General features: G+C 40.8%; 1 protein-coding gene across 3 annotated transcripts; it reads right to left on the bottom strand.

Moving 5' to 3' along the window:
• Positions 1–1894: 1894 nt before the first annotated feature.
• On the bottom strand, positions 1895–24762 carry rbm33a (RNA binding motif protein 33a). Of its 3 annotated transcripts, none has more exons than XM_029146757.3 (19): positions 24551–24762; positions 22625–22703; positions 22096–22144; positions 21591–21664; positions 21200–21485; positions 19290–19439; positions 18804–18972; positions 18089–18300; positions 16703–17024; positions 15744–15805; positions 13153–13282; positions 12062–12429; positions 11282–11578; positions 10784–11077; positions 9839–10594; positions 8008–8184; positions 7037–7222; positions 6640–6728; positions 1895–6490 (listed from the first exon to the last, which is right to left on the bottom strand). In XM_029146757.3, the coding sequence occupies exons 1-19, from the start codon at positions 24567–24569 to the stop codon at positions 6442–6444; spliced, it is 3768 nt and encodes a 1255-aa protein (XP_029002590.1). In that variant the 5' UTR covers positions 24570–24762; the 3' UTR covers positions 1895–6441. The 3 variants fall into 3 exon arrangements, with proteins under 3 accessions (XP_029002590.1, XP_029002592.1, XP_029002591.1); XM_029146759.3 differs by having other exon boundaries at positions 12074–12429; XM_029146758.3 differs by having other exon boundaries at positions 16703–17021; positions 24551–24761.
• Positions 24763–26918: the final 2156 nt, after the last annotated feature.

Below are 26918 nucleotides of genomic sequence, written 5' to 3'. Positions count from 1 at the left end.
GCTTCATGAGAATCACGGACACTATGAGACGCTTTTTAGTGGCCCATATAAATGGTTTATAGCTACTTTTTGGTCACATTATCTCTTTTAGGAAACGATATATTCATTTTAGGATGTTATAATTAACTTAGAACTACTTTTTCCACATTTCAAGTGAATGTTGTTCAATGTTCTGGGTTCATAGTAAACAATTCCGCTCTGTTTCTGGGTTTCACAAAATGGAGAAACCTTTGAAGTACCTCGTGCATGCTTGCGAAATGTTGAGCGCTCATGTCAAATTTAACGAGCTTTGCCCACCGCAAATAACTTCTGAACTAGCAGACAAATTAAACAGAAGTGTGTTTGTTGGCCCCTAAATCTGCAGGCTGAGGTCAGGCGGCTCCATCAAGCACTGACAGCGGAGTCCTGAAGGGAGAGAGACGCCACTCTCAGATAAACATTTATTAATCTGAACAAATCACTGTAATCCTGCAATATTAATAGTGCGGATGATGTAACTCTGCCGTCTTGAGGTGCGGTGTGGTGGAAAGACTGGAGTTTCTCATAGTGTCGGCGTTTGTGAAGTTGTGCAAGTGCGACACGATGTGGCGAATTAGCGCTAGTGCTGCGTGGAAACGTGGAAAGTTTTTCATTGGTAGAAATTATGTCAAAAATAAATAAATGAAAAAAACAAAACAACAACTAAGCACTATACTCAAGCAGCTTAAAGTGTTTTGTAATATGGACCAAATAAAGGAATAAGCCGTGAGACACAGGGCTGTGAAAAGAAACTGCCCGAGTCGGTTTGGTTGGTTGGTTTGTAAGAATTCAGCTTTTAAGCCTCCAACTTCTCATGTCCACAGTAAGAAAAATGAAGTTATAATGAAAATATATAAAAACACAAATTAGAAAGGCAACTTGTCAGAGCTTTGACTATTGATCAACCCCATCAATCAACCAGATTTATCAGAGGCTGAAAGGGGCCACTGAGCCAGGGCTTCTGAACGCTGTTGCAACACGAGCAGGAATTCCACTTCCTTCTCCGACATTGTGTTTTGTTGTTGATATTGAGGTGGAAACTTTGCGAAGGGACAAAGCGGCCCATCTCTCCCAGCGCTGTGACCCGGGGTCCCTGACAGATACAAAAGCGTCTGCGCAGGCCGGCATTCCTCAGAGCAGGTAAATAGAGCTGCCTCTAATCCCCCGGGGGCCCACAGTCTGCTGGAGATCAACAACGGCTTTTACAAATGTTGGCTTTTGCAAACATGAACAGTCTGGCATTCTGGAAAACAAAATTCCCCGTTTTGTGGCAAGTTCCGCTTTTACTCCTCTGTGGGAGCAACCGGTGTTTAATATGCATGTGGTCAGCTGCAAAGGAAAGAAAACATGAACATAATTCATACTTATTGAAGACAATATTATGAAAGAGCACAGCTACAAGTAAAAAAGAGTGGCTGACAGCTGGTCACCAGTCTCTAATACTGGTTACCAGTCTAAAGGGGTGAACATGGTCTTATACTTACCAAAATAGATCAACTGATTAATGTGCAGTATTTTGGGAAATGCATTAGGTGACTGGATCTACAAAACTGTCTGCTAGAGTTTTTGGTTTTAGGATAAAAATCCTTCAGATCCGTGTTTTGAAGTCTACCAGATGATCAATGTTGTTTGTAAGAACAAAACACAGCTTTTACTCCTGTTTTCTAGACTTGAGCACAACCACTGTTTTATTCAGAACAAAGTATGTTTGCAGCATCACTGTTTTTTGAAAAAAGCAGAAATGTTGCAAGTGTACTTTATTTTGAAGGGTGTTTAAAGGATGTGAATTAGATGACATCCACTCCAGTCTAAACAAAGGTTTTACTCAGAAGCAACGGAGACGTCAAGGTCTATAAAACAAACACAAAGTCAGTGCTGCTTTGCATAAAAAAAGTTTATTTTACATTTGTTTCTGGTTTCAAGTTTAACACTTGTTAAACCAAGCGTTTCCATTTCACACATATAAAGTTTACAGTATCACAAGTACTTTTACAATGATGTCAGAGTATTCCAATCCAAAACATGAATACTTCATATGACTCATCAGAGTGAAGACTGCAGACACGGCATATGCTTTATCAGCAGTGTCAGTCAAAACCCAATAGTTCGGATTGTCACTCAGTTTGGTGCAGCGTTCGGGATGAGCAAACTACTGCAGCGTCTCTGATCCGACATCCAACCAAAAATGTCAAAAAGCTGGGATGAACTTTGGTGCAGTGAAAGCCATAAAACGACTTTAGAGTATTGTGTCTGCTCTGTGACCCCGGCTGCCGTCACAGACATGGAAACCTCCATCCAAAGGGTTAACAAACAATGGTAATCCAGGTAGGCCACCCTGCTCCATACAGAAGTCTTAGGTTGATTCAACAATGGCAGCAACGAGGACAAGACCAGCAATAGTTATGTGTGATAGAAGAGGCAGGACGGCAGAGAGGGGCCAAAATCCTGAGGCGGCAACACCTACTGAGTGAGGGAGGCAAGTTCAAGTTAAGTCTTCTGTCCTAGGCTGCAGGCTGGGCGGCTGTAAGGGTTGTTAGTTCGTTAGGTGGGAGAAGCAGTCAGAGATGAGGCTCCTAAATGGCTCCTCCCCCTGCTGAAAGAAAACTGTTAACCACCCACGTAACACCTGGGATGGGTTTACATACAAAAGCATTTTCAACTGTACCCTTCCGAAATAAAACATTGGTGCAGCTTCAACCTCAAACAGCCCAGTGAGACCAGTCCAGCAGCTGTGCATTTTTGTTGCTCCACCAGTTTCTCTCTCTCGTGTAATCATTACTTCCCATTTAGAGTCACACACGCTACACTTGGGATAAGCATGAATAATGTAAAACTCCAAAAAAGGAAACGTTGGTAATTTAACAACACTTTTGCTGATACAAAAAAAATCCTCTGGTGATAAAATGAAGACAACTTTAAAAAGGTGCAACCGCTACTTAAAGCAAACAGCAGCACTTTTGAAAGTCTGGTAGCTGGAGCTGCATCAACATGCAGCAGATACATAGTAGCAGTTGGCAAAGCTGATTACACAAGAGAAATAAACTGGTAAAACTGTGGCGTATTAACTAACGGCCCAACTCAAATTAATTTCCATAAGCGTTTAAATTAAGTGACAGCTGCTTCAGGCAAAGCAATATCTAGAAACATCTAAAATGCTGAGTTTGTTAAGCCGGGTTTTAAAAAGATGCAAAACTCCTGGTTTGGTTGTTTAGGTTTGCGTTTGAGGTTGACACCACTGATGACCGCCTCTGATTCTGTTGCGTTCAAGCAGAAGTGCCCTGAAAAAAAAAAAGAAATTCATTATTATTTCTGCTACAGCCCATCACTATCATTATAGTGGTTCACCAAAGGGACCTGTCAGGAAAACATTTAAAAGGTTAGTTTGGAGTAGAACCCACATCGGGCAGTGTGCGGTGTAGTACCCAAGGCTAGAGTTTAGTTACTGGCCAGAAAAAAAAGTCTCATAAGCAAGCAAAAAACAGTCTGATGGACATTTGGCAAATGACTCCATGATCTTATCACCCTAATATTAACATATGATGGTGTTAAAGATCCTACTACTGTGAAAAGAGTCATAAATCAGCACCATGTATTTCTCATGAAAATTACTCCTGAGAAATAAGTCATCGTATCTAAAAGTTCAAGGTACATATTAGAAATACGCCTTATGATTAAAAGGTACAAATAGATTCAATGTGAATCTGTTGTCTTAGTACAAGACCAGGTGTCTTATAACAATATCACTGTCTGGCATTGCCAATACGTTTTCAAATCCACAGGATTTACCACAGCACTAAAAGAACAAGGCAAGTTTAAACCCACAACATGGAAAACAACAAAACCTCAACAACAATTCAACTCAAAACCAAAGGAATAAAACAAAGGAGTCAGTAAAGCACAGATGTACAACATACAAACAACTGGAAACCACACAACCTCAAGTTTTACAAAAACTAATTGGGAAGTTCAGGAGTTTCAACATTTTCAGACACCTCGTTTGTCTTAACTAGAAGCTGAGAATCCACTGATTTCTATTGGCAAGAGCTGTGTAAGTGTGGTACATTTTAAAATACTGGGCTGCATTGTATTTTAGGGAAACACCACTAAATTTAGGATTTAGATCGACATGCATTGAATTTTTTGAACATGATGCAGTATTTCTTCAAAGGTAACCTGTGATGTCACCCAGATGCAAAATCAAAGGTTTGTTTTAGACAGAAATAAAAGTAAAAACCTGAACTTCAACATTGTAATCATTGAGCGTTGTTTGTGTTCTTATAATTACCAACCCATGTGTGAATCAGTATGACATCACAGTTCAATTTGCTTTTCTACAATTGATTTCGGCAACAAAATTCAGTGGCATTCCCCTTTAACTTGATGTGGCAGAACTTATTGTAAAGTTATTTCTACTATGTATGAACTCCCAAATAAGAATAAATATTCATGAGTGGTTCAAATAAGTTTTTAAATTCTATATTATATGTAGTGCAATGTTAAATATTAATAAATGTACAAATGCAGCACAGGTTAGAAAGACACTCCATCTGATAAGGCACCAGAAGCATGGACACCACACACAACCACACATCTTTGGACTAAAGTTCAACCGGCTTCACATACCTGCATGTTCACGGTATATTGGCCATGTTTTTATTTTACTTTTTTTCTGTAAACTTTTCGTCAAATACCTTATAAACAGAAATGTGGTCCAGTCATTTTTGAAATCCATTTTCAAAACACTGGTAAAATTATTCATGTCTGGCAACGTCAGCATATCCTTACATATAAAAATGTTTAGCTTCATACAACATGAGTAAAGACTAACCAAAGAATTATAAGAGAACAAACGTTACATGTCTGGCCTACGTATGTACTTGATCACTGTGCAGATAATGGTTGCCCCCTCACCGTGTTGTGTCACATTTCGAGGAATAGTGAAGTAGGATTAACATAAATCATTGATTCACTGATTCAGACGATTCCGTTTTTTACTTTAAACTCAATTGACGAAGTGTATCGCTACAAAAAAATAAATCATAGGATTATGGAAAAAGTTTCAAATTTAATAATGTCTAAAATCAAACTGCAGCCAGACACGAAGTTGCACTAGTTTTCAATGATGTGGCAGTGTTCTCCAAAACAAATGGATGCTCAGAAAACCAAATCAAACCCCAGTGAGTGTACAATAGGCTGGAGATCCATTAGTACCATACGGAGGAAGAAGCACATCTAAAATAACAGGTTCAAGTATTATCCTTCATCTTTTAGCTTCTTACATCAGGCATCTACAAAGAACTATTTTACCTCCACTATACAGTGTAGTGATAAGATACCAAATTATCAGCACACAGAAGTTCGGACCAGGTATTCCGGAAAGAGAAAAGCTCAAAAATGTATTAAAAATGTGTACAACCTGTGATAATCTATGATCTACGGAAGACGAAAAACACCTAAATTTCAATAAGGAGATAATTCACTTGCAATACTAAAAAAAATGTACATACGCTGTCTCTTAAAGCACAAGCGGGCACAGATTAGAAAACTCCACCATAATCAAATATACAACTAAAATATTTCCTAACTGTGTTCAGGTAAACAATTAAAACATCCACTATCATTTAACGAGTATGGGCAAACGACCAAATAGAACTCAAAGGAGCGAGGTGAACACTGAAAACGGGGACAGAAACTTAAATTACAAAATAATCAACACGACGCCGAAAACGTTACCTGTTATGTTGTGCACTAGTTTGTTTCTAGCCACCACAATGTCTGCTGAATAGTGCTTATTCAGCCACCTCTGTGCCTATGTGCAAGTTCTCCACCAGGCCGTGCCATTCACCCAAACACAGCTGGGAGAGTGATTTCTACCTGAAAGCCTGGGTTACATAGAAGCACCAACAGTGATGAAATGCTGCCATCTACAGCGAAGGAGAAACACTGCTGAGAAAAAGGGGCCTTCACGCTCTGCTACAAGTCAAACACCGAGTCCGCAGATAGTTTTAAATAAGAAGCTGAAGTGGTCACATTGCGATTACAACCTTCGAGTGCTTTTTTTAGCTTTGATAATATGAATCGTACTGATAAGGGGAGCAACCATTACCTCGTGAGATACTCTACTCAAGTGTGCACCTAAGCTGTACAAGTCGTTAACCTACATCAGGTAACCGTCCAGTGTCTCTGCAGTGGCTTTTTACAACAGGAAACAGTTCCACACAGGCTTCATGTGTCTTTACGTTCACGCTTCCACCGCGTTGGGAGGCAAATGATGCGTCTGCGCGGAGAAGCTGATTGCGAATGATGCTCCTTCACCCCAAAGGGCACGAAGAAATGCACTTTTGCCAAACTGGAGATGTGCATGAGATGCTCCCACATGAGAAGATCGTCTTGCAAACGTACTCCCTGGTTCTAGCGAACTCCTCATCCATCAATGAGTGACACATCAATGTGGGATAAATCAATCATGTGCCTGTGTGATAAGTGTTAATAGTTGAAACACGTTCTCAGAGGGCACAGATAACAAACGATTGTTTTGAGACTTGTCGAGTTTTTACAGAAACTAAATGTCAAGGCATGTTCATGGACAATAAAACAAAGTAGTGAGGGACTATTTATTACCTGTGGAAGCTCATCTGAAAACTTGCTGCGTGCTGGGGACTGGAAAATTTGGCAATGGCCTTCCTCTGCTGCGGCATCATTTTAAACATCTGCAATGCACAGAAATGGGAAAATTAAAGATTTAAACAAGATGCTTCTCTCATCCACAAGAGGGAGTGAGGGTGGTATAGGGAAACTGATTAATTCATTCACTACCTACATATTCACACCAACAGAGGGCGCTATGGGCTCACAATAAGAACCGCAAGGTTTTATATCGTGAAAAATACAACTTATGCTAGAAAATCACACATGTGCACTAGGTAGTTTAAATTTTAATTTTAGAAATTTAGTTAGGGTTCACACTATGGATAAAACTGCAAATTTAGGCATTAAGTTTCAGACACATGGTACCAACCTCTATTGGGCCGATGGACCGGAGAAGGTTCTGCAGCTGGACCTCGGATGTGGACGAGGAGAGCCCCTCTATGGACACAGTGCAGCGTCCGCTCTCTGCACTCCTTTGGCTCTGCCTGGTGGGCATTGGACGCCCTCGACCCATCTGATTGCCCCCTCTACCTCGACCCCGGCCCGACACAACGACCTGCACCGACGCCAAGTATGAGAAAATTGCCCATGAGGGAAAAAAACTAATTTCTGCACAAAAAATGCACTCGTGTGTTCTAATGCCGAATTCAGCTAGATGAAGAGGAACGTCATAGTTTTACTTGAATGACAAATTTTTTGCTATTGATATACATTTTCCTCTTGCATGTCATGGCATGCTTTCATGTGATTGACTTATCATATTTCCACATAGAACGTTGATGTCAAAGGATGACACATCTTCATATGAGCCCAAGAGTGAGGGGCATGTTTCTTTAGCTGCAGAGGGAGGTAAGTAGAGAGAGAGAGAGAGAGAGAGAGAGAGAGAGAGAGAGAGAGAGAGAGAGGAAGGAGAAAAGGTAGAGACAACGAGTGTGTGGAATGGGGGTGGGGGGGTGGGAGCGTAAAGAAGGAAGAGCCATGCAAGCTTCATGGTGGCTGCCTTACCCTGTCAGCATCAGTGAGTATGCTAACTGTGACAGCAGCCTGGTGGTGACAGGCGTGCAGCAAGGCCAGGGGACCTTGTGTAGCCTCCTATGTTACACTGCTTTCAACTTGTCAATACTCCTGCACCTGGCATACTGTCCTGTCTTATCACCACTGGTGTTTCTGCTGAATACCAGGTTAGTGCCAGCGGCATAGGATAACTTTACAGAACACATTTTGGCTACTTTATGTAACCTGCCATTACCCACAGTCAGGGCAGGTATTATCTCTATTTAAGGTTAAGTTGTTCCTGTTGTCCATGGCACAGAGCACGTGGAGCAGTGATTTAGGGCGTACCCTGTTTTGGTGTGTGTTTCCCAGGCCCCCTCGGCCGGCATGCAGCGTTCCGCCTGGTCCCTGCGGCGACTGGTTCGTCATGGTAACCTTCCTCTGAATTCCCTGGATGAGCGGTGTTATTGGACAGGTACCTTGTTGCTGGACTGGGCTGCCGGTGGTCTCAGCCATCTTCCCACTCTAAATGAGGGTGATAAATAGTTTAATAACTAAACTGAACAGTAGAGTTTGCCAGCATCAGTGTGTCTTTGCATTAAGGCAAAGCAGCAGATTTCTGGAAATGCAGGACCTTAACTAAAAGGCAAAGTGGAAATGTGCCAGCACTGGAGCCTGATTCCTATCACACAGGCTGTGGGGAATAAAGATCAACCCAGCAAGGTGATGGTCTTATTATCCAATAAAGTCACACCTCAACTCTGTTGACACGCAGGGAGGAATTGAAGGTCGTCTCTTCCCCATCTCTTCAGAGAGATGTGACAGATCAATACCGGGAAGAAAAGAGGCGATATCTCTGACCTGTCCCCAGTTGAGAGTAAATGGATTAATCCCTCCTATAGAAATCACAGCTCCTGATTGCACCCATCAAATGCTAAGCTGCATTACACTGGAACGACAGCAGCTCGATGTGTACTCCATCCCCCTCCTCCCCAGCTTTTGTGTCTTGCGCTGCTTTGTATTATCCCTGATGAAAATATAATTTGCCTCTTATCTGTGTGCCTAAGCCATACAAATCCAAATCCTCAAAAGTGGCAACTTTCTTACACAGGTATTATGCCCCCCCCTTTCAACCAAGTAAGATTAATTACAAGGATCTTGGATTGGCATTCTTTTGTTGCCTCACACCTGAGAGATGAGTTGATGGAAAAAAGCAACTGAAGGATGACAGAAAGGAAGAGAGAGAGCAAGAAAAAAAACAAGATAACATTGTCAAGCTCCCACTGATGACAGCAGAACAATGTGGAAGAGGGAGCATCTAGAGAATCTTCTTTTCACCACAGCTACAGGCCCATCTTTCTGTTGCCATCTCTCTTTCGCCACCTCCCATCCCAATTCCTTTTTTTCCCCTTAAAGATGAGTTACATCAGATAGCTCTGCACAGGTTTCCATTAACGCACTGACATGCAGTTATCTTCATCTCCGACAGGCTTGCGATTTTGGCTGCGCAGCTTGATCCTCTGGAGTTGGAAAGCAGCTTATTTCAAATACTCACATCCCACCAACGTGTCTTATCAATGACAAGTATGAATGTTTAACATGCAAGCCTTTGTGGTTTTTCAATAAAGATTAATATGTAATTAGGGCCACAGCAGTAACTTATCAAGTGGGTATAAAAAAGCCGGCACTGGTAAATCTGGACTTTGCTGGCGTTAGTGTCATTCTTGTTTTACCCTCTTCAAGTCATTCATCTTTAAAAGAATACCCCACTGCCCTTAAACGAGGATATCAACCTTTAGGAGCAGTCATGAGATGTCTGCAACTCTACAGATAAATGTCATACTGTTCTCCTTAATGTCTACAGCCTTTCTGTATTCTAAAGGTAACATGTGCGTAAAGACTTTGTGGCTTAAATACCAGTGGCCAAACCTTAAGAAAGGAAACACTTAACAGATCAATTTTGCCAAAAAGACACAGACATCACTCTGTCATTCCTATAGGTTATATATCTTTAGACTACAAAATAGGTAGTTTAAGGGCAATTGGTGACATTTAAAACTATTTAATTTCAAAACTACCTTGTTTCCCTAGTGAGTAAAAATCAGCTGAAGACGCTCACGTAAATGTCAGAACAGAACACAAGAGAAGTTCTTAGGTAAAAATTGCATAATGTGCTCACCGATCCTGAAAGTTTGACCACCCTGACTTTCTGTGGCACCTGCTGGCCTTCAGCACCAAGATTCCTGGTCCGCTGCATAACAGTTCTTTTAGCTCCAGGTTTGGGTCCTTGATTATGAAACTGAGCTTGAGCCTGAGCAGGGCCCATAGGTACGGTCTTTGGACTGGACAGGAGTGGAGGGCCAGGTCTGTTTATGTTCTGCAGAGCACTGTTCCTTCCCTGTAGCTGCTGTTGTGGCTGTTGCAGATGCTGCTGATTTTGTTGGGGCTGATTCAGTTGCAGGTCTTGACCAGGACCTGGGGTCATTTGCTGCTGGTTGTTAGATTTGACCATTTGCAGGCGTGACTTGACATTTTGACGCAGTGTAGGAGTCTGAGCATCACCACTGGGAGGAATCGGGGCACCTTGATTTGGATTCTTTAATGACTGGTTTAATGATTGTTGTATTCTCTGAGGAAACTGCCGCTGTGGATGTAAATTCTGCTGCTGCGTTTGTTCTGCTTGCTGCTGTTGTGGTGGTGGTTGCTGTTGAAGAGGGTGTGGCATTTGCAGATTTTGTTGTACAGGCTGAGCCTGCGCAGGAGCTGGGTTCTGGCTGGGAGTGTGGGAATTAAGTCTTAACAGCAGCTCCTGCTTCCTGACGCCAGCCTGCATTTGCCGCCGCAACTCCTTCCTTTTCAGGATCTCCTCCCTCAGACGCTTCTGCTCCTCAAGCTTCAGACGATACTGCCGAGTCTCCTCATCCTCATCGGGGTCCTGTGACACAAAACATATGCTTTAAACATCAACACTTCTCTGCATTTGTTGGAAAAGGAGTCACAAGTCATTGATTACATTTAAGTATGAAGCCCAGAAAAGTTAAATCGTGCGCGCACACACACACGCACACACACACGCGCACGCACACACGACCCATTCTTTTATTCTGTTTGTTTAATTGCTAACCTGTGGTGCTGTACTTGGGTTTTCCTTATGAACCACTGTCCTGCTTGTTCCCCCAGGCTGCAACTGAGGGCTGGCAGCAACTTGGCCTCGTCCTCTACCACTGTCAAGAATCGGCTGCATGTTCTGCCTAGGACGCACCCCCTGTGTTGTCCTGGCAACAGGCCTGACGTTGGTGGATGGGGAGGTGGGGGTGGCGGCGGGGCGGGCACTGTTCATGCTTGCGTTGCCAGGTGCTACAGGGAGCTCCCTCAAGTTGCTGTTGCGCTGCTGCATTTGCTTAGAGACAGGTGTGTTCTAAAGACAGGGGACAATGTACATGTTGACTTGGGTTTACAATTGGCCTGGTGTTAATATATGTTCAGCTTTACCCCCATGCTGTGTTTCAATTATAAAGAAGGGATGCTGATGTAGAGTAATTAGACCACACAGCAATAATATACACAGACCCTTTAACCACGTGTTATTAATGAGGACAAAATTAATTTGTTAATGGCTCACCATCCTCTGCCGGTTGGACATGCTGAGCTGTTGGGGTTTCTGAGAATGGGGAGTCATATGCCTGGGGCTGCCGTGTGCCTGTTGTTGATGGAAGGGATTTTCACCATGGTGCATCATGGGTCGAGGCTCATTGAAATTTAGTTGCTGCTGATTATGATGATGGGGCAACTCCTGCCTATGGTGATGGTGGTGGTGGTGGTGCTGCTGCTGCTGCTGCTGCTGCTGTTGCTGGTGCTGGTGCATAGGCTGATGGGATGGCAATGGATTGTGGGACATAGGGGGGCCGGGCATTAAATTCTAAAATAGCAGAAAACAAAGATTAACTACAGTATTATTTAAAGTCTTGTGTAACATATCGCTTTTTGCAAAAAAGTGAAAAACATTAATGTTATCAGGCCTGATCCTACTGATACTGTCAACAGTAGAATACATGAACATAGTGCTACTACAACAGAGGTTCACTCACTAGAGGGAGCTCTTGCTATGATGCTGAGCAGCTAAACAGACTAGTCTGTCCATAAACAGTTCAATAGCAGCAAAAATAATAACCAGTCTTGTATATTTGTGTGTCCAGTAGCATAATCAGCCACAGACATTTACAAAACTACACACATGCATGTTAAAAAAAGCATGTCATGACAGCTGTGAAGTAGCCGTGAACATGCACAGAACCATTTTCTAAAATAACCCTAGAAATCACAACAGCATCTAAAAACAGATGTTGCATATCGACACAAATGCAGGCCCACTTTCTATCTACTGGTTAGAAAATTCACTTACTCTTAGCCGTACCTGCATCCCAAACTGAACTTGTGGAGGGGGGAAAAGGTTTCCCTGTTGGCCAAACGGCTGACGGGGGCCCATGAAAGGCCTGGGCTGGTTAGGGGGGCCACCTTGTTGATTCAAGCCGGCCATCCCCTGGTGACCTTGGTGAGGAGGGAGGTTGGGTCTTGGGGGTTCTCGCGGAAACAGTCCTAGCGGGCCCTGGCTCGGCTGGCTGAAGGCTGGTCCAGGTGGGCCAAAGCCCATGTGGCCCTGACCAGGCAGCTGTTGCTGCTGGTGGATGTTGTTGCTGCTGTTCATCAGAGGGTTGGGGCCCTGGTGATCAAACATGTGCTGCCCTGGAAACCGTGTTGACTCTGTGCGATCTATGCCCATGGAAGGAAGACCAAACAACCGAAAAACAAGAGAGATGTTACTTTTTTGTCTTGAGCAAGATTTTGAATACACCAGCAAGTCTGTCCAAGTTTCTATTTTATCGTTTTTATTCATGTAGAATGAGTATTCAGAAATATTTACCATTTGCTATAGATTTAATTTCAAATACATGAAACTGTCTGTTTTACAATGTCAAAAATTTTAAATTAAGTATTTACTACCTTAATTCAGTATTTTATTAAAGCAAGAAATTACAACCTAGAGCCTTCTCTACAAGCTACACCTTTAATAGGTAGTTTATTCTATTCTTTTTGGGAGATTCTTCCAGGCTTCGAGATCAGATTTAATGGGAAGTATCTTTAAACTGTGTTTCATGTCTGTAGGGGTCGGGTTTGGGCTTTAGAAAGGTGGATCATGAACTTAAGACAACCAAAGGCAGATAGTAAGAATTTCTCATCATGTGTTAATAAGTTCAGATCAATTGGTAAAAATATCTGTGTTGTCCATTTAAAATTATATGTACAACACTAAGTTTGCTAAATATCAGGCAGAGACTGTCTGCAAATATATAAATGAGTGCATTCAACAGGATTGCTGCCAATAAAGCGACCAGAACTACAAAGATAATTCTATAGCATATAGGTCTATCGCCAAAGTTGATGTACAGAATCTCAGGATTTTCTAACCCTTGCAAACACTGGTGTGAGACGCACCTCCCATAAAAAGTGTCTCTCTGTCCTGAGGTCCTTGTGGTGGCTGGTTCCTAAAAGGCTCCATGAGATGAGGGGGCCGCTGGGGCTGACCAAAATTACCAGGCATGTGCTGCTGGAAGTCTCCCGGGCCCTACGAAAACACGAAACACATGAATTATAGGCCACACTAGGAACTCAATAATCACAAATAAAATAAACAAAAAAGGGAATTTACTGTAGTGCATTGCATTGGGCAGGGAGTAGTTGTAATTGAAAGGCTAGGGTCATTAATAAGACACAGAATCTTGAGCTGTAAACATCAATATGCATGCCAATATTAAAGAAAGCCTTCAGCATGAATTCGAGAGAACCTGCATTAATGCTACTTGGGGCTTTGTTGATAAACCTAAAAGCCTGTCTCTAACAAGGAATAGGTATTTCAGGGGGGGATAAGTGCCCTCATCTTTGTTTCAACCACTCCGTATGTTCGACAGCTTTCTAATCATTGCATGCACGCTACTCCTCATCTATCTTCCAAGGAAAACTAGATAACAACCCTTTAATCCCTGCTTGGAATTCGAATCCGCCTCATAACCGTCTCCTTTATTCTTTTAAACATCCGTCTCTGTTGAAAAATTAACCTGCTATTCAACACGTGGCACTTCCACAAATGGGCTGCTTGCCTCCTCCGAGCCTATTGTAAATTACTTAAGATGCTATCAAGGCTTAATCCATCTTTATTCCACTGCTGCGTGGCGGTATTTAGAGAGGAGCGGTGTTAGAAAGCTAGAAGGCCAAAGTCCCCAAAACTTGCTTAACAGAAAGTTAATCAAAGGGGCTTAGAAAGACAGGGGATCACAACGGGGGCACCATCGCACTGTTCTAAAAGGTCAGACGGGCAGGTTTATACAATGAGAGCTCTGGTGTCCATATAATACCTCTAAAATAACACGGCTCATCCTCACATCTTCTAATCCTTGATAAACGGGCTACTCCATGAATAACTGATGCTCAGTCACCTCTTAGCAGGGAGGAGATAACCAAGACAATAGTAATGGAGTGGGGTCAAATGTCATCTATTTAATAAAAAAAATTAAAAATTGCAGCTTAATAAGATTCTTTTTTTCTTTATAATCTCCTTACAGACACATTTTATGCAGATTCTTTGTTTTCAGTGCACAGCGGTATTCAGAAAGATAGAAATTAAGGCTATGTCTTCTAATTATTGTCATCAAAAGAACACAAATGTAGAAACAAAAATATAAGCGACAACAAGAAATTCGGGCACATACTGACAACATTTTTAAATTTGTGGTTGGTGGCATAATCATTTCATGAATGCCATTATTTCAACTGATTATTGAGAAAGATTAATATTTCAAAACCAGTTCCGCCAGCAAAAATGTTATGCAGTAACACTAGAGGCTATGACCCCCATACGCCCGGCCCTTTAACAATTAAATGTGATGGGATGATAATGTATGATAATCATGAGTAATCAGGTGCTCACTGATAAATGGAACGTTGCCGGCTGGTATGTCACCTGCATTTCAAATTGTGTCCTTGGCAACCGCAGCCTTAAAGTGATTGACAGCTGAGGAATCCAACACTATGCTGTTCATCACCTCAGTCGTCTGCATGCCCTTCCAACCTCGCTGTCTACTGTGTGATAACAGCCAAACAGCTCCCTTCTACCATGCTATCAATATCCGGCACCTCCACAGAGTTCAAGGAACGCAAATTACTTGCTACACACTGTGAATGTTGTACAAAATGATAAATACACATTCTCTTTCCGGGACCAGCTCCTGTGTGAAAGCCTGGCTCATGTGGCGACAGGGATGTAAATCCATGTGAATACAATTGGACGCAGCTATTTCCCAACGATTAATATGCATAAATCCACATAAAATACACTTTCCAGAAACATGTCAGTCAGTTCCAGCACCACCTGATGCCTGCACATCATTAATACAAGGACGAGTAACTTCAGGCACGCTGGCTGGCAAGACATTACTCTCAATACTGTAATTACTTTAACGGCATTTCTGTCATTTCTTGGATAGGTTCTTTGTGAGTGAAATAAAGGACCTTTTCTTAGAGGAAATCACCAACTTAAGATCCCTTTTCTCTGACGTGAAATTCAACCTTCAGAATACATGGTTCAAAAAGGCAAGAGGCTCAGCAGAGTCCCATCAAGCCACCACCACGTTTCATTAATTCAAATACCGTTCGAAAGAGGTCTTCCGTGCCTTTGGGATACAAACTTGTGGAAAGTGAATTTTAATTGACAGTATATCCTAGTTTCACAATTCCATTATATGCCAAGCTGGCTAGTCTGAGCCCCAGCCCATCCATGAAGAGCAGCTAACTAAGTCCCGCCACTGCAGCCCCATCCTCTAAAACGCTACTGCCTAAAGCCCCTATCACGCATTTCCAGTTGTGCAGCCAGACCCATATCACTGTTTACACATTCGCTTTAACAGTATTTGGCCAGGGAAGGCAATCTAATTGCCATAATGATATTGCCCTCGCAAAAATGAATTCTACCCGTGTGGAGAGGGAAAGAAAATGAGCTAAAAGAGAGATGGAGAGGAACAGCTGCTACTCACTGGGAACCTCTGAGGACCCACAGCAGGTCTGGGCTGGCTCTGAACAGGAGGCATCAAGGGCACTGCAATGAGAGAAAGAAAGAAGGGGGAGGGGGTGGCGACGGGCAGTAGGCAGGGAGAGGGTGGTGATGGTAGATAGGTAGGAAACCATTAGACATCTTCATGCTAATGCCTAATCCACAAACATACATGGCAAATTTGATCTCCTCCAAATGCGCCTTGCATTTTTACATAACTGGGGCCAGACTAGAGTCAAAAGAAATATTAAGTACATAGAATTATTTGAGATACATGATATATTAAACTACATTTTCATATTTCTGGCACGTACTTGAAAATATGCGTTATTACAATGGGAAAACACTAATAATAATTTACTGAAATAAATATATTAAAAACAATTAAATAACATTACACCATATATATATATAAACACATACATTTATTCATAATTACCAACAATTCCTGATTTGCCTGAAAATATAATATTTTTCTCAGGAGCAAAGCCCAAGCACATAAATGTGAACTAGTACACAGTAAAATACAAATCACTCACAAACACAGACGATTTGCTAACAAAATTTCAATCTTGGCCTGGACAGACAGGCCAGATAAACCCATCTCAAAATGAAATGGTGACGCCAGAGGAAAATATAGCATAAACCTATTACTGGCCAAGAGAGGTATTCACTTGTCATTCAACCAAACAATAAAATGACATTTTAATCCAGACACCTTTCAGAACAACATAACTCAGGAAAACCGCCAACAAAATGGGATCTTGTGCTTCAACTGGGCTTTCTATTAGCAATTGTGATTTTATTATTATGACCAATGATAATAAATAGTATTTAATTAACTGTGGAGCACAGTGGTGAACACACACAACACACCAATTTTATTTGCAAGCATAGAAGTCAAGTATTATAACAAGTATGAGTGATTGTGGATTAACCTACCTTGCACAGAGGATGAGGCTGGCCCTCTGAAATGGGGGTTAATGTGAATATTTTTGGGTTGTGGAGGCTGCTGCTGGTGATGCTGTGGAAAGTTGGGTGGTGGGGAGCTCATCATCCGTGGTGGCGGCTCCAACTGGGGTCGCAGCGGAGGGGAGCGGTGAGTCATGTGTGGGGGGATGAGGGGCTGAAGGGGCTGCTGGGATAGTGGGCGCCCATGCCCCTGGAAGGGAGGTGGCCCTCTTGGACGTGAAAGGTGGTGCTGCTGGGACTGCATTTGCTGATGATGAGGCTGATGAGGAGGAGGCATTCGAGATGATTGCTGCTAATTGCAAAGAGATGGGGAAATGGAGAGAAGGGACAACCAAAACAACCTGTCAAAACACATTTCTTTGTGGCCAGAGTCTGAAATCATTGAAAAAGTAAAACTAAATATGGCAACCTGAAGAAGTTCAGTGAATGTTTCCATTTAAATATGAAAATGAAAGCCAAGACATTTGGAATTTATTAGTGTAGAATGAACAAAATGATAAATGTTGAAACTATAATTATATAGTTAAGTTATACTTAAAATAGCTCCTTGATAATTGGCCTGTAGATCCATTTAAACAAACAAACAAACAAACAAACAAACAAGACAGTGACCAAATTAGTCAAGAAGTTAGGCATGACTACAGTATCTTGTAAAAAAATACAAGCTCATTAACTGCAGTCAGCAGAATGTTTATGGTGTTAGCATGTCGTCCGTCTGCCATTAAATTTTCCATTTTCATTTCATGTGTTCTGAATCTTACAAGCCATTATCATTAATTAATGCAAGCTAAATAATAAAAACGTTTGAGTGAAATGTTGTGCAGCCTTACAATATTTTACTATTTATGCACTACATAACATTAAACTATTTTAGTGCATAACTTCATTCATTTTAATAAGGAACAAAAACAAAAAATATAACATCTTTAGCATCATGAACAATAGGAAGCGATGAAGACTGTTTGGCAATTGAACGAGATTCTATGTGTCACCGGGGATCGTAATTGCTCCCCCTTTGAATTCAAGTTTAATGTTTAAAATGACTATTTTCCTAACCATTGCTTTTTATAATGGTTTTGCTATAATCCAAGAATTTATAAACATGGATACAGGGCAGCAGAATGGATTACCAACTACTGCCTTGGAGGTCTTACGAGGCCAAGGAAGAAGCGTTGAGGGAACAGGAGCAAACAAAACACGTGTCAAGTACAAGGACAAGCAGCCTCGTTCTAATCGCTAAAACAAGAAAGATTATCTGTGCCACTGATGCTCTTGAGGACCCTTCAGCTACTCGTTGAGAGGAGAATGTGAGTAGTGAGTGATGTGTTACTTTGTGCTAACTTTGCATAAGTTTACCTGCACACCCATTAGGGGAAACCTCTGGTCATTCATTCTTCCTCTGTGTCCCCCTCTGAAGTCTGACATTACAAAACCTCCTCTTCCTCTGCTACTCCATCCACCGCCACCTCCTCCTCCTCCTCTCCCCCGACCACCAAAACGATTTTGTCTCTTCTGTTGCTCTTGTGCCTCAAACTGCATCAGATCTTGTTTGGCCTTCTCTGAAAGCTCTAATAATAGATGGGGGGAGAAAAAAACAATTCTTTATATTTCTTCACTGGAAAACCTCAACATTACAATTTCATATCCCTTTTTGGTTTTAGAAAACAGGTCCTAAGAATGTGTTGGTAGATTTTCATGCTGACAGACCATCCAGACATTTGTTACTGCCCTCTCTGAATATATGCTCCCACAGCCCATCGCAGCCCCTGCCTCCACGCCTCTAAAATATAGTTCATACAGACAGGGCTCGTGGAGTAGGGAGGGTTACATCTGCGGGTTGCCATTGCTGTGGTGTATTGGACAGTGGTTGTTTACGACATTACAAAAGGGAGAAATCTATAAATCTAATCTATAAAATAAAAATATAAAATATAAATATAAATCTATAATCTATAAAGCATGGAAGTATTTTAAAAATCTGGTGGTGCAGTTTTTTAAACTCCTGTTTACGTTATCTTTAAGCTAAAATACAGGTGGAACATACTGCATGGAAAGAAACAAAGATTTTAACCTAGCGTTTCAGGAATATTCCTCCTTTTACTGCCAACGTCAGCCAGCCGCACAACTGCGCCTTCTCCTCTCTCTGACTTGAACCGTATACGTCCAGACTCTTCATCATCTTCGTCCTCCTCATCTGATTCTTCCTTTGTTTCTTCTTCAGGAACAGCTTCATTTTCAAACTGCGTACAAAAATTAGAGTACATATACCATATAAATCTAGTTTACAAATCAGTGGTAACTTAATTTGGTCATTGTATCACTAAATCATCAGCATTTGGACTTCTTTCTTCTACAATTGAAATGTCTTGCTACCTATTCAGGTAGGTTCATGATAAAACCTCCTGAACGGTAAGCAAAATGAGTCACCTCCCAGACATTTATTCTATGTCTGTCGATTTATGACTTCTGTCAAGTTTATGCAGGGCATCATATTGTAAAATAATTTATCATAGTACAGCAACAAAAACAATAAGCTGCATTGAAGGTCCTGGCTAACCTCTTCTGTGTCGAAGCCTTGTGAGCTCTCTGCAGCGTGTTCCTCCTCTTCATGCTGCCCTTCTCCCCCTACATGCTCCTCAGGGTCCTCCTCCTGATGGACTCCATGTTCATCAACATGATGGTCATATGAGGTTTGATATTCATCATCCTTAAAAAAAATCAAGTGGATGAATGAATCAGCAAGGACAGACTGCTTTTCACCCACTGCCTGTGTTTTTATCTGGCATGTAATTCTGATATGATTCAAGGCAAACATATATCGTCTGAAATACGCAGGTCAGATAAACTGACCGATCACACAATTATACATCCATATTTTATATAATGAACGTATAGGTAAACACATTTTCTGAAAAGCTTGCTATAATGAAATAGTTAAAGATTTATACTTGAGACATTAAAAATTTAAGACAAAGGCAAAAATTACACAATGCATAAAAGGCAAACATTGAAATGTTATGGAGAGGATTTTCTGAGGGAACCATGTAACCCCCCTCCCCAGCACAAATTACCATAACAGTGGGAGCAAGGCTTCATTACTATTCCTGACAACATTTGAAATTCAATGAGATGTAAATGTTTGACATGATATACAGAAAAAAGCACTGCTTCCCTTTTCAATGACGGTGAAAATATCATTGACTGACTCGCAAATCACTGACCTCACTGTTCATGACTCCAAACAGAAAACATGGCGTAGATGTAAACATTCTGAGATGACAGAATTTTATTTCCCACTATTGATGTAATAATTTTCTATAATCCCCTATAAAAACCTTGGGCGTTCCGAAAATGCAAAAAAGGAACAGAAATAGTTTAGGTGTGGCCACACGCCGCACACAATTCAAACATCCAATGTGCATGACAAATATTTATAAATAAAGTCAGACCCAGATCACACTGTGGTGTTTGGTGTTGCACTCCATTAACCTGCCAAACAACGATGCACAATAATGCCGGAAAAAAACACACACACACACACCCACACTGTAAACCACATAGACGGACGGTCCACCTAGAGGGACCACAACAGCTTAATCCTTTAAAGTGTTCCACATAGTACTCACTGAATGCTGTGGTGAGAAAAATGTCAGGCCCAGGCAGTTTAGTGTCCTTGTAAACACTTAATACAAATCTAAACCTGCAGATGATTTCCAAAATCCAAAGGAGGCATCTACTTGTGCTGTGCACCATTAGTAAGAAGGTCAGCATCTTATCTTTGTTTGGAGAGAAGAGGCAGGCTAATATATCTCTGTCAGGTGCCAAACACCATCACACCTTGGTAAATGGGCCATAACAGACATTTGCACATGGATCTAGTCTTATCTTTGATCCTCTTAGTCTGCACTAAGAGGGAAGGGAAACGAATAAAAGGCAAACCAGCATCAATCATTAGAAAACTGTATGGGGTGTCCTCAGGAAGGTCAATAATCTTTTCACCTGCATGAGACTCTATCAGATCCAGTCTAAAGCTGGAGATAATGCCCCCACCCCCACACACACTTTAACCTCGGCCGATTGGCAGCACATCCCCTCAACACAAAGCAGATTCTTTCTTCACCACAGATACAAGGCCCAAGGTCACAATGGCACAGGGATTTGGAGGCGACAGCAGAGCATTACCTCACACCAAACAAGCTGTCAACACAAACTTTGTCAGCAAGATGCAGAAATTAACTGGCAGGAAGTGATAATGAATCTAATCCTCCCCCGTCCCAAAACACCAACCTACATCTCCTTCTCCTCAATGGATTTTCAATCCAGACTGTCCCCTTAGCGAGACAAGAAAATTGACGTTATCTCTTGGATACAATAGAGTTAGACAGAAATGGGAGTGGAAGAATGTGTGTCTGTTAGTGTTTGCAGCCACAGGATTTTGTATGCGCGTAAACCATTGTGAGAACTCACTTGAAATTCACTATCAATTGGCTCACTGATTTGGATGTCTAGCACTTCATCCTGGCAGCCATCTTCACCCTCAGTGTAATCCACTTGGTCTTCAGGCATCCCAGCATCATTGCTCTGGCTGTATTCCTCCATGTACTGCTCTTCCCCCTCTTGCTGGTACCCTTCCTCATAACCCTCTGCACCCAAGTTCACAACATCATCTGTGTAGTCTTCTTCCTGCAAGTTGTCCTGCTGGTCATAGGATGTGTCCAGGCTGTATGTGGCATTAAGGCTCACATCCTGACCACTAAAAAAATAAAACAAACACAAATTAAGTATGTTACGAGAAATTCACTATGCAGGACCTTTACCTTTTACAGTGTAGCATATGGCTTGGAGAAGACTGGTTTACCTGATATTCACATCTTCATCGTCACTTTGCAGAAGGTCATCATTCAGCTCTTCATCTGACACTTCTGAGACATTCTGAAACAGAATCAGATGGCATAACATGTTGTTTTCTTTTAAAATAGTACTCTGTGATATTTGTATGTGAGTGTACTGCATGGGGGCAGGGGACCACCTCCAACCCCAGAGGATACACAATTCCCATGTGGTGAAGGCAATCTGGACAGGTCAACACAGTTCTTTTTTGTCCACAGTACTTCCTCCTGGTTCACATCAACAGTCCCCCATGTGGAGGAGCCACCTGCTACAAGTCCACTACTCACTTCTTTTTTATAATTGTTCTATACAAACACTAACTATACACAAACTACATGTTTTGGATGTCATTTTCTTCTCCTTGCTTTAACCAGAAAAAACTAAGCGATAAAAGCCAATGTATTTTGCTGCTCAGGATAAAAATAAGTGAACAAGAAAAAATGAAATAGACAGAAAATATTGTTTTATCTTACCTTTTTACCTGATGGCCAGTCTTCCTCAAGTAAATCCTCCTCCAAATCACTTAAGAATTAAAGACAAAAACAAGTTAATAAACTAAGCTGGCTGTGCAGTGGGTTATCTTCTTTTGCAAATATATTTTACACTTGCAGACATATTTTACACTTAATTATAGTGAAATATTTGTACAGATAAATCAACTTCAACACAAATTAGCACATACACATTATTACATACATTATTTTGAATTTTTTTTTAGATTTATGTTTATCTGCCGTTTCTTCAGATAAAAAGCTGCGTTTAGTTCAGTCAACATAGAAAATTTAAACAAATTTCAAATTTTGAGATTAACTGTATTCATGACAGTTCAATCTGTAATTTTAACACAAACTACAATACATCTCCACACAATACATTTGCAATAAACTTAATTCTTACAAAATTGTGCAACACCATTTTACTCATGTTTACTCATGTTTGGGTATGCAAGCATTACAGCTCACCAGTGATCTTGTAGATGTGTGAAATAAAGAAATAATTCACCTCTCTAGATCATCATCTTCTCCTCTCCTCCTGCGTGAGCGTTCAGCACCAGGTTTGTCATATTCATCAAAGTCATAATCTGCAACAGAAAGGCATTTCTGCTTACACATTTACCAGAGTCAATAAATTTAATATTTCAGATTTTTTGATTTGTTTCCATGTAATTTTTTTCCTCGCTGAACCCACGAATGTAATGTGAGGGACACCAAGCATGCAGGTGTAACCCTGCTGCTACCAGCCATGCTCTGCCTGCTCTTCTCACCTACATCTGACAGCTCTCTTCCATCTGCAGCTATTATCATTTGTGTAGGAGAGAAACATGTACTGTACACTGGATACTAAATAATTATTTTTTTGTCTTTTTAACAGTGAAAGGTGATCTCAATAGCTATACGAGAGTCAATACACTGCTGATGCTTGCAATAAATACAAACACTAAGTGATGAACCTCTGTGTTTCTTAAGCCATGTATTAGTTACCCTGATGGTTGTAATAAGCATTTTTGAGTCATCCTGTCCCAAGTGTAAAAACTTTGTTTATTTTGAGAGATTGCCCTATAAGTTGCATAAAACACACAGGAACATAAAAGACATTAAAGGAACAGCAAACGATTGGTTTAGCTAATATCTAAATAGATTTAAATTTGTTAATATTATCATCAAGTCTTGTACAGAGAGGTCAATGCTTGAGTTCAACGAGGGTTTGTGTTGAGACAAGCACTTTCACTCTATACAGGTTTACCTCAGGCAATGATATGCATTACCTATATATGAATAGTACTTACCCTATATTACATAATATTGGGCAATTAATCACTTTGAAGGTTATAATACAAAACAAAATCTGTTCTACTATCCAATTATAAAATAGCCTGTTTTAAAACTATCCTGATATTTAGGCTTATACTTGAACGATACTTTTTCTGCCTAAATACTTTTTCAAATATAGAGATTAATTCATAGAGCATTAAAAACAATTAAATTACACATTCTAACATTCTTTCTTTCTTACATTTGTGTCTCATATAGTTCTTAGGATATCAACCCCATAGTTGTTTTAATCTACAGAAAAAAATAAAGAAAGTGGCCTTACTGTTCCAATACTTTTGGAGTGTACACTCAAATCTAAACGTGGGCTAAAAATCCCACAGAAACTGCGTCATATGTACAATAGCTCTCTTCTATACACACAGATTAAAGTTTAGTCACAACCTACATCACAAGGCCAGAAAATCTAAAACAAGTACATATGTATCTTGTTTAACTCCAAGTAATTGATTTGTGAGGATCAAGATAACTTGGGGAGTGGCTAATGGTGTGACTAACGTCGTATTTTAGACCTATATCGTGAAACCAATATTCCAGTCACCGTTTTAACAAAGCGACATTTATATAACGTACAAAAGACACCACCGTTACTTTAGCTCAATGATGAAGGCAAAAATAAGTACGTGACGTTACTAGCTAACTAGCTACCTAGCACACATGTTAATGACGTTTTGTAACTCATTGACTAAACGTGCAACCTCAAAATGTAAACTCGTGATTTAAAAAAATCCAAATTAAGATCAGGTTACGATTTGATTTGGCGTGTTCTTCATTCGCTAAGCTAACGCTATCGGATAATTATTCCGTTTATGTAGTGTAGCTAACGTATCTTGTTAATTGCTAAACGTTAGTTGTCAAGCTACTAGCTACCGTAGTATGCACGAACTGTATTTACTACAAAAAATGCTACCCACTAATGATCGCTGATAATGTACAATGTTTATCCTAAATTAACTCTACTTAGCTGAGGTTACTGTGTGTCCTAAGTATACTCCAACCTTGTAGTAAAATGTTGCGAACCGAGCTAACCCTTAGCTTAGCTTATTTTAGCTACGTAGCTAGCTAAGCAGTATAGACAAATGTAGTTCACATCACTCACCCTGAGCGTTGGCTGACATGGTGCAAGGTGCGTCCAGCTTAGACTCTGGCTAACGTTGTAAGATTGGCGATTGCATTGAGCATTTCACCAGTACAACGATACAAGACGTGAGGCAACCAAGGCAAAGGCTTCTATGCAGCAAAAATCCCCGTCCACGACCAGAGTACAAACATGGCAGCGCTGTGGCTCCAGCGATGATGCATTGTGGGTGGGAAACACAAGCTTCCCCTGATCGGATTGCTGCACGAATTCGACCTGGTAAACAAACTGGATGGGCTGCAGTGTACGTCTGGTACGTGTCTGCCATCTACAACTGCATGTCCTTTAGAGTTTGCTGTTGAAAATACATTTGCTGTACAACAGAAAGGTCTGCTTGCACAATGATTCAATTTTAGATTCCTAAACACATCTTGATGAATAAAAATGCTAGAAGCTGTTTCCATCGACCTGTGAATTATTTAACTTACATCTAGGCTGTACATATCTACCTATTAGCCTATTGCATGTTATGAGTTTGTTTCTTAACTTTTTTATACATATTTTTCTAAACCTGCAAAGTTTGGTATGTCCACTGTAATAGTGAGCACACAGTGAGTGGTTGATATCTTTAGTTTAACTTTTATTCTTTTCATACGTATGGTTTACGTATAATGAATCCAGTATTTATAATCAGCATAATTTGAATTCTGGGGTGACCCGTCAAGGTATTTATATGTATGTATTGCTATATGTCAAAACAATGTTATAACAGAACTTTAATGGAACATTTTCATATAATTACTGACAGGAAGTTCACTTGTACAACTTTAAAACTGCCTTCTGGTTGTTGAAAACACTGCTTAATCATTATTCAAGTCACTCCATTGATTTCTCTACCATGTAAGGTCAAAGACTTTTTATCTCTTACCATTTTTCCTCCTTCATGCTTAGGTCTGGGAGTCAAAGTTGTTGTCTGGGTCTACAGTTTGACTGCATCTGAATTTTAACTCCCAAATTCCTCCTGGGCTGACAAACGTCAACAAAGGCCCTGAGAGACACCAAAGAGAGGTGAGCAGTGAACTGAAGCCTTGTTGTATTGGCTCATTATGGGGTCCCGCAGTGAGGAAGAAGCTATTTTGTAGCACCACAAGGTCAATATCTGAAAGCCAAGGCGATGAAAAGGATTAACTGTGAGATTCTTAATTTACGAAAGCGTAGGGGACTTTGCTAGCGAAAGACTGTGAATTCTAATGGACTGAGTGTAATGTAGACAAGATGTTAAGTTTTAAGTTTGTTTTTCTTATTTAAAATAATTGAAAATAAAATGTATCCACATTCATACAAGCTACCAGACACCCTTTTCTTACAAATACAAATAAAAGGAGAAATTGCCCACTACCTTTCCAAATCTACCTGAGCTAATGTTTTACCCTCTTTAACTCACTTTTCCCATCATGTGTATGTACTGTGTTTTGGAATAATATCAATATGTGCCTTATTATATATTCACTCTAAACAGCTGTTGCCAAAACTGTATCACATATTCCCATTCACTCTGGATTCACTTTCCCAGGAATTTTGATTTTACTTCCAAATAGATGTGAAAAGGGGAGCTGTCACACTCTATTATGGTGACCTCAATGATTCTGTGCCCTATCCAAATCCAGCGGTTTTCCATAACAATGCAAATTAAAGGGTGCAAAGCTGAAGCAGACAAGACTTGTTATTTTCCACCCGAAGGACAGAGGTTCTTTACAACAAACCTGTCTGTATGCTTGTGTAGACTGACTGAATTTAAATGCCAACTTGGACATTGTTTTGTACGAGACAATACCGTCAACAATTTTGCTGTTGTAGAGATCTGCAGCTGTCTTGAGAAAATTATACCAAAGCTGTGGACTGAAAATATTTAGATTTTTATGAGAATACTCGTGTATTATCAGTTGGAGCAGACTGAGAGAGTCTTAGTTTAAATCCATACATTTTAGAAATAGGCCTTGATATTATCCATCAATCTATGCAAGTTACACATGTATGGACAGGATGGCTGGAGACATACAACAGAGGCAATTGGGATTATGACAAATGACACCCATTACAGCACATACATGAAATATAGTGAATTCGTCATTGTAAGAGGTAGCATGTTTGTGTTTGAGGACTATACAACACATGTCTACCATTTTCCCATAGCACAAAAGCTGCAGTTAGTGACCCACATCTCAGTGCAATGAACTGCTTAACTCAGACTGCTGTTTTATTCAATGCACTGTCAACATACGGGTGATGGGGAGGACGGGCGGAGGTCTGCATTTATCGGCCACTGTGATTGGATAATAGAGCCGCCTGTTCTTCGCCATTGGCTGCTCGACGTGTCACTCGGGATCTG

Source organism: Betta splendens, chromosome 4 (genome assembly GCF_900634795.4).
Source record: "Betta splendens chromosome 4, fBetSpl5.4, whole genome shotgun sequence".
NCBI lineage: Eukaryota > Metazoa > Chordata > Actinopteri > Anabantiformes > Osphronemidae > Betta > Betta splendens.
Note: the sequence above shows the minus strand (reverse complement) of the source record. Positions and strands in the feature narration are given on the sequence as shown.

Bases quoted from the DNA above. Each gene is read 5' to 3' on its own strand.
- rbm33a (XM_029146757.3), bottom strand. The intron at 15,806-16,702 runs GTAGGTTAATCC...CTCTCATTGCAG, and splicing joins AGCCTCATCCTCTGTGCAAG to TGCCCTTGATGCCTCCTGTT. The intron at 12,430-13,152 runs GTGCGTCTCACA...CCATGGGCATAG, and splicing joins AGAGACACTTTTTATGGGAG to ATCGCACAGAGTCAACACGG.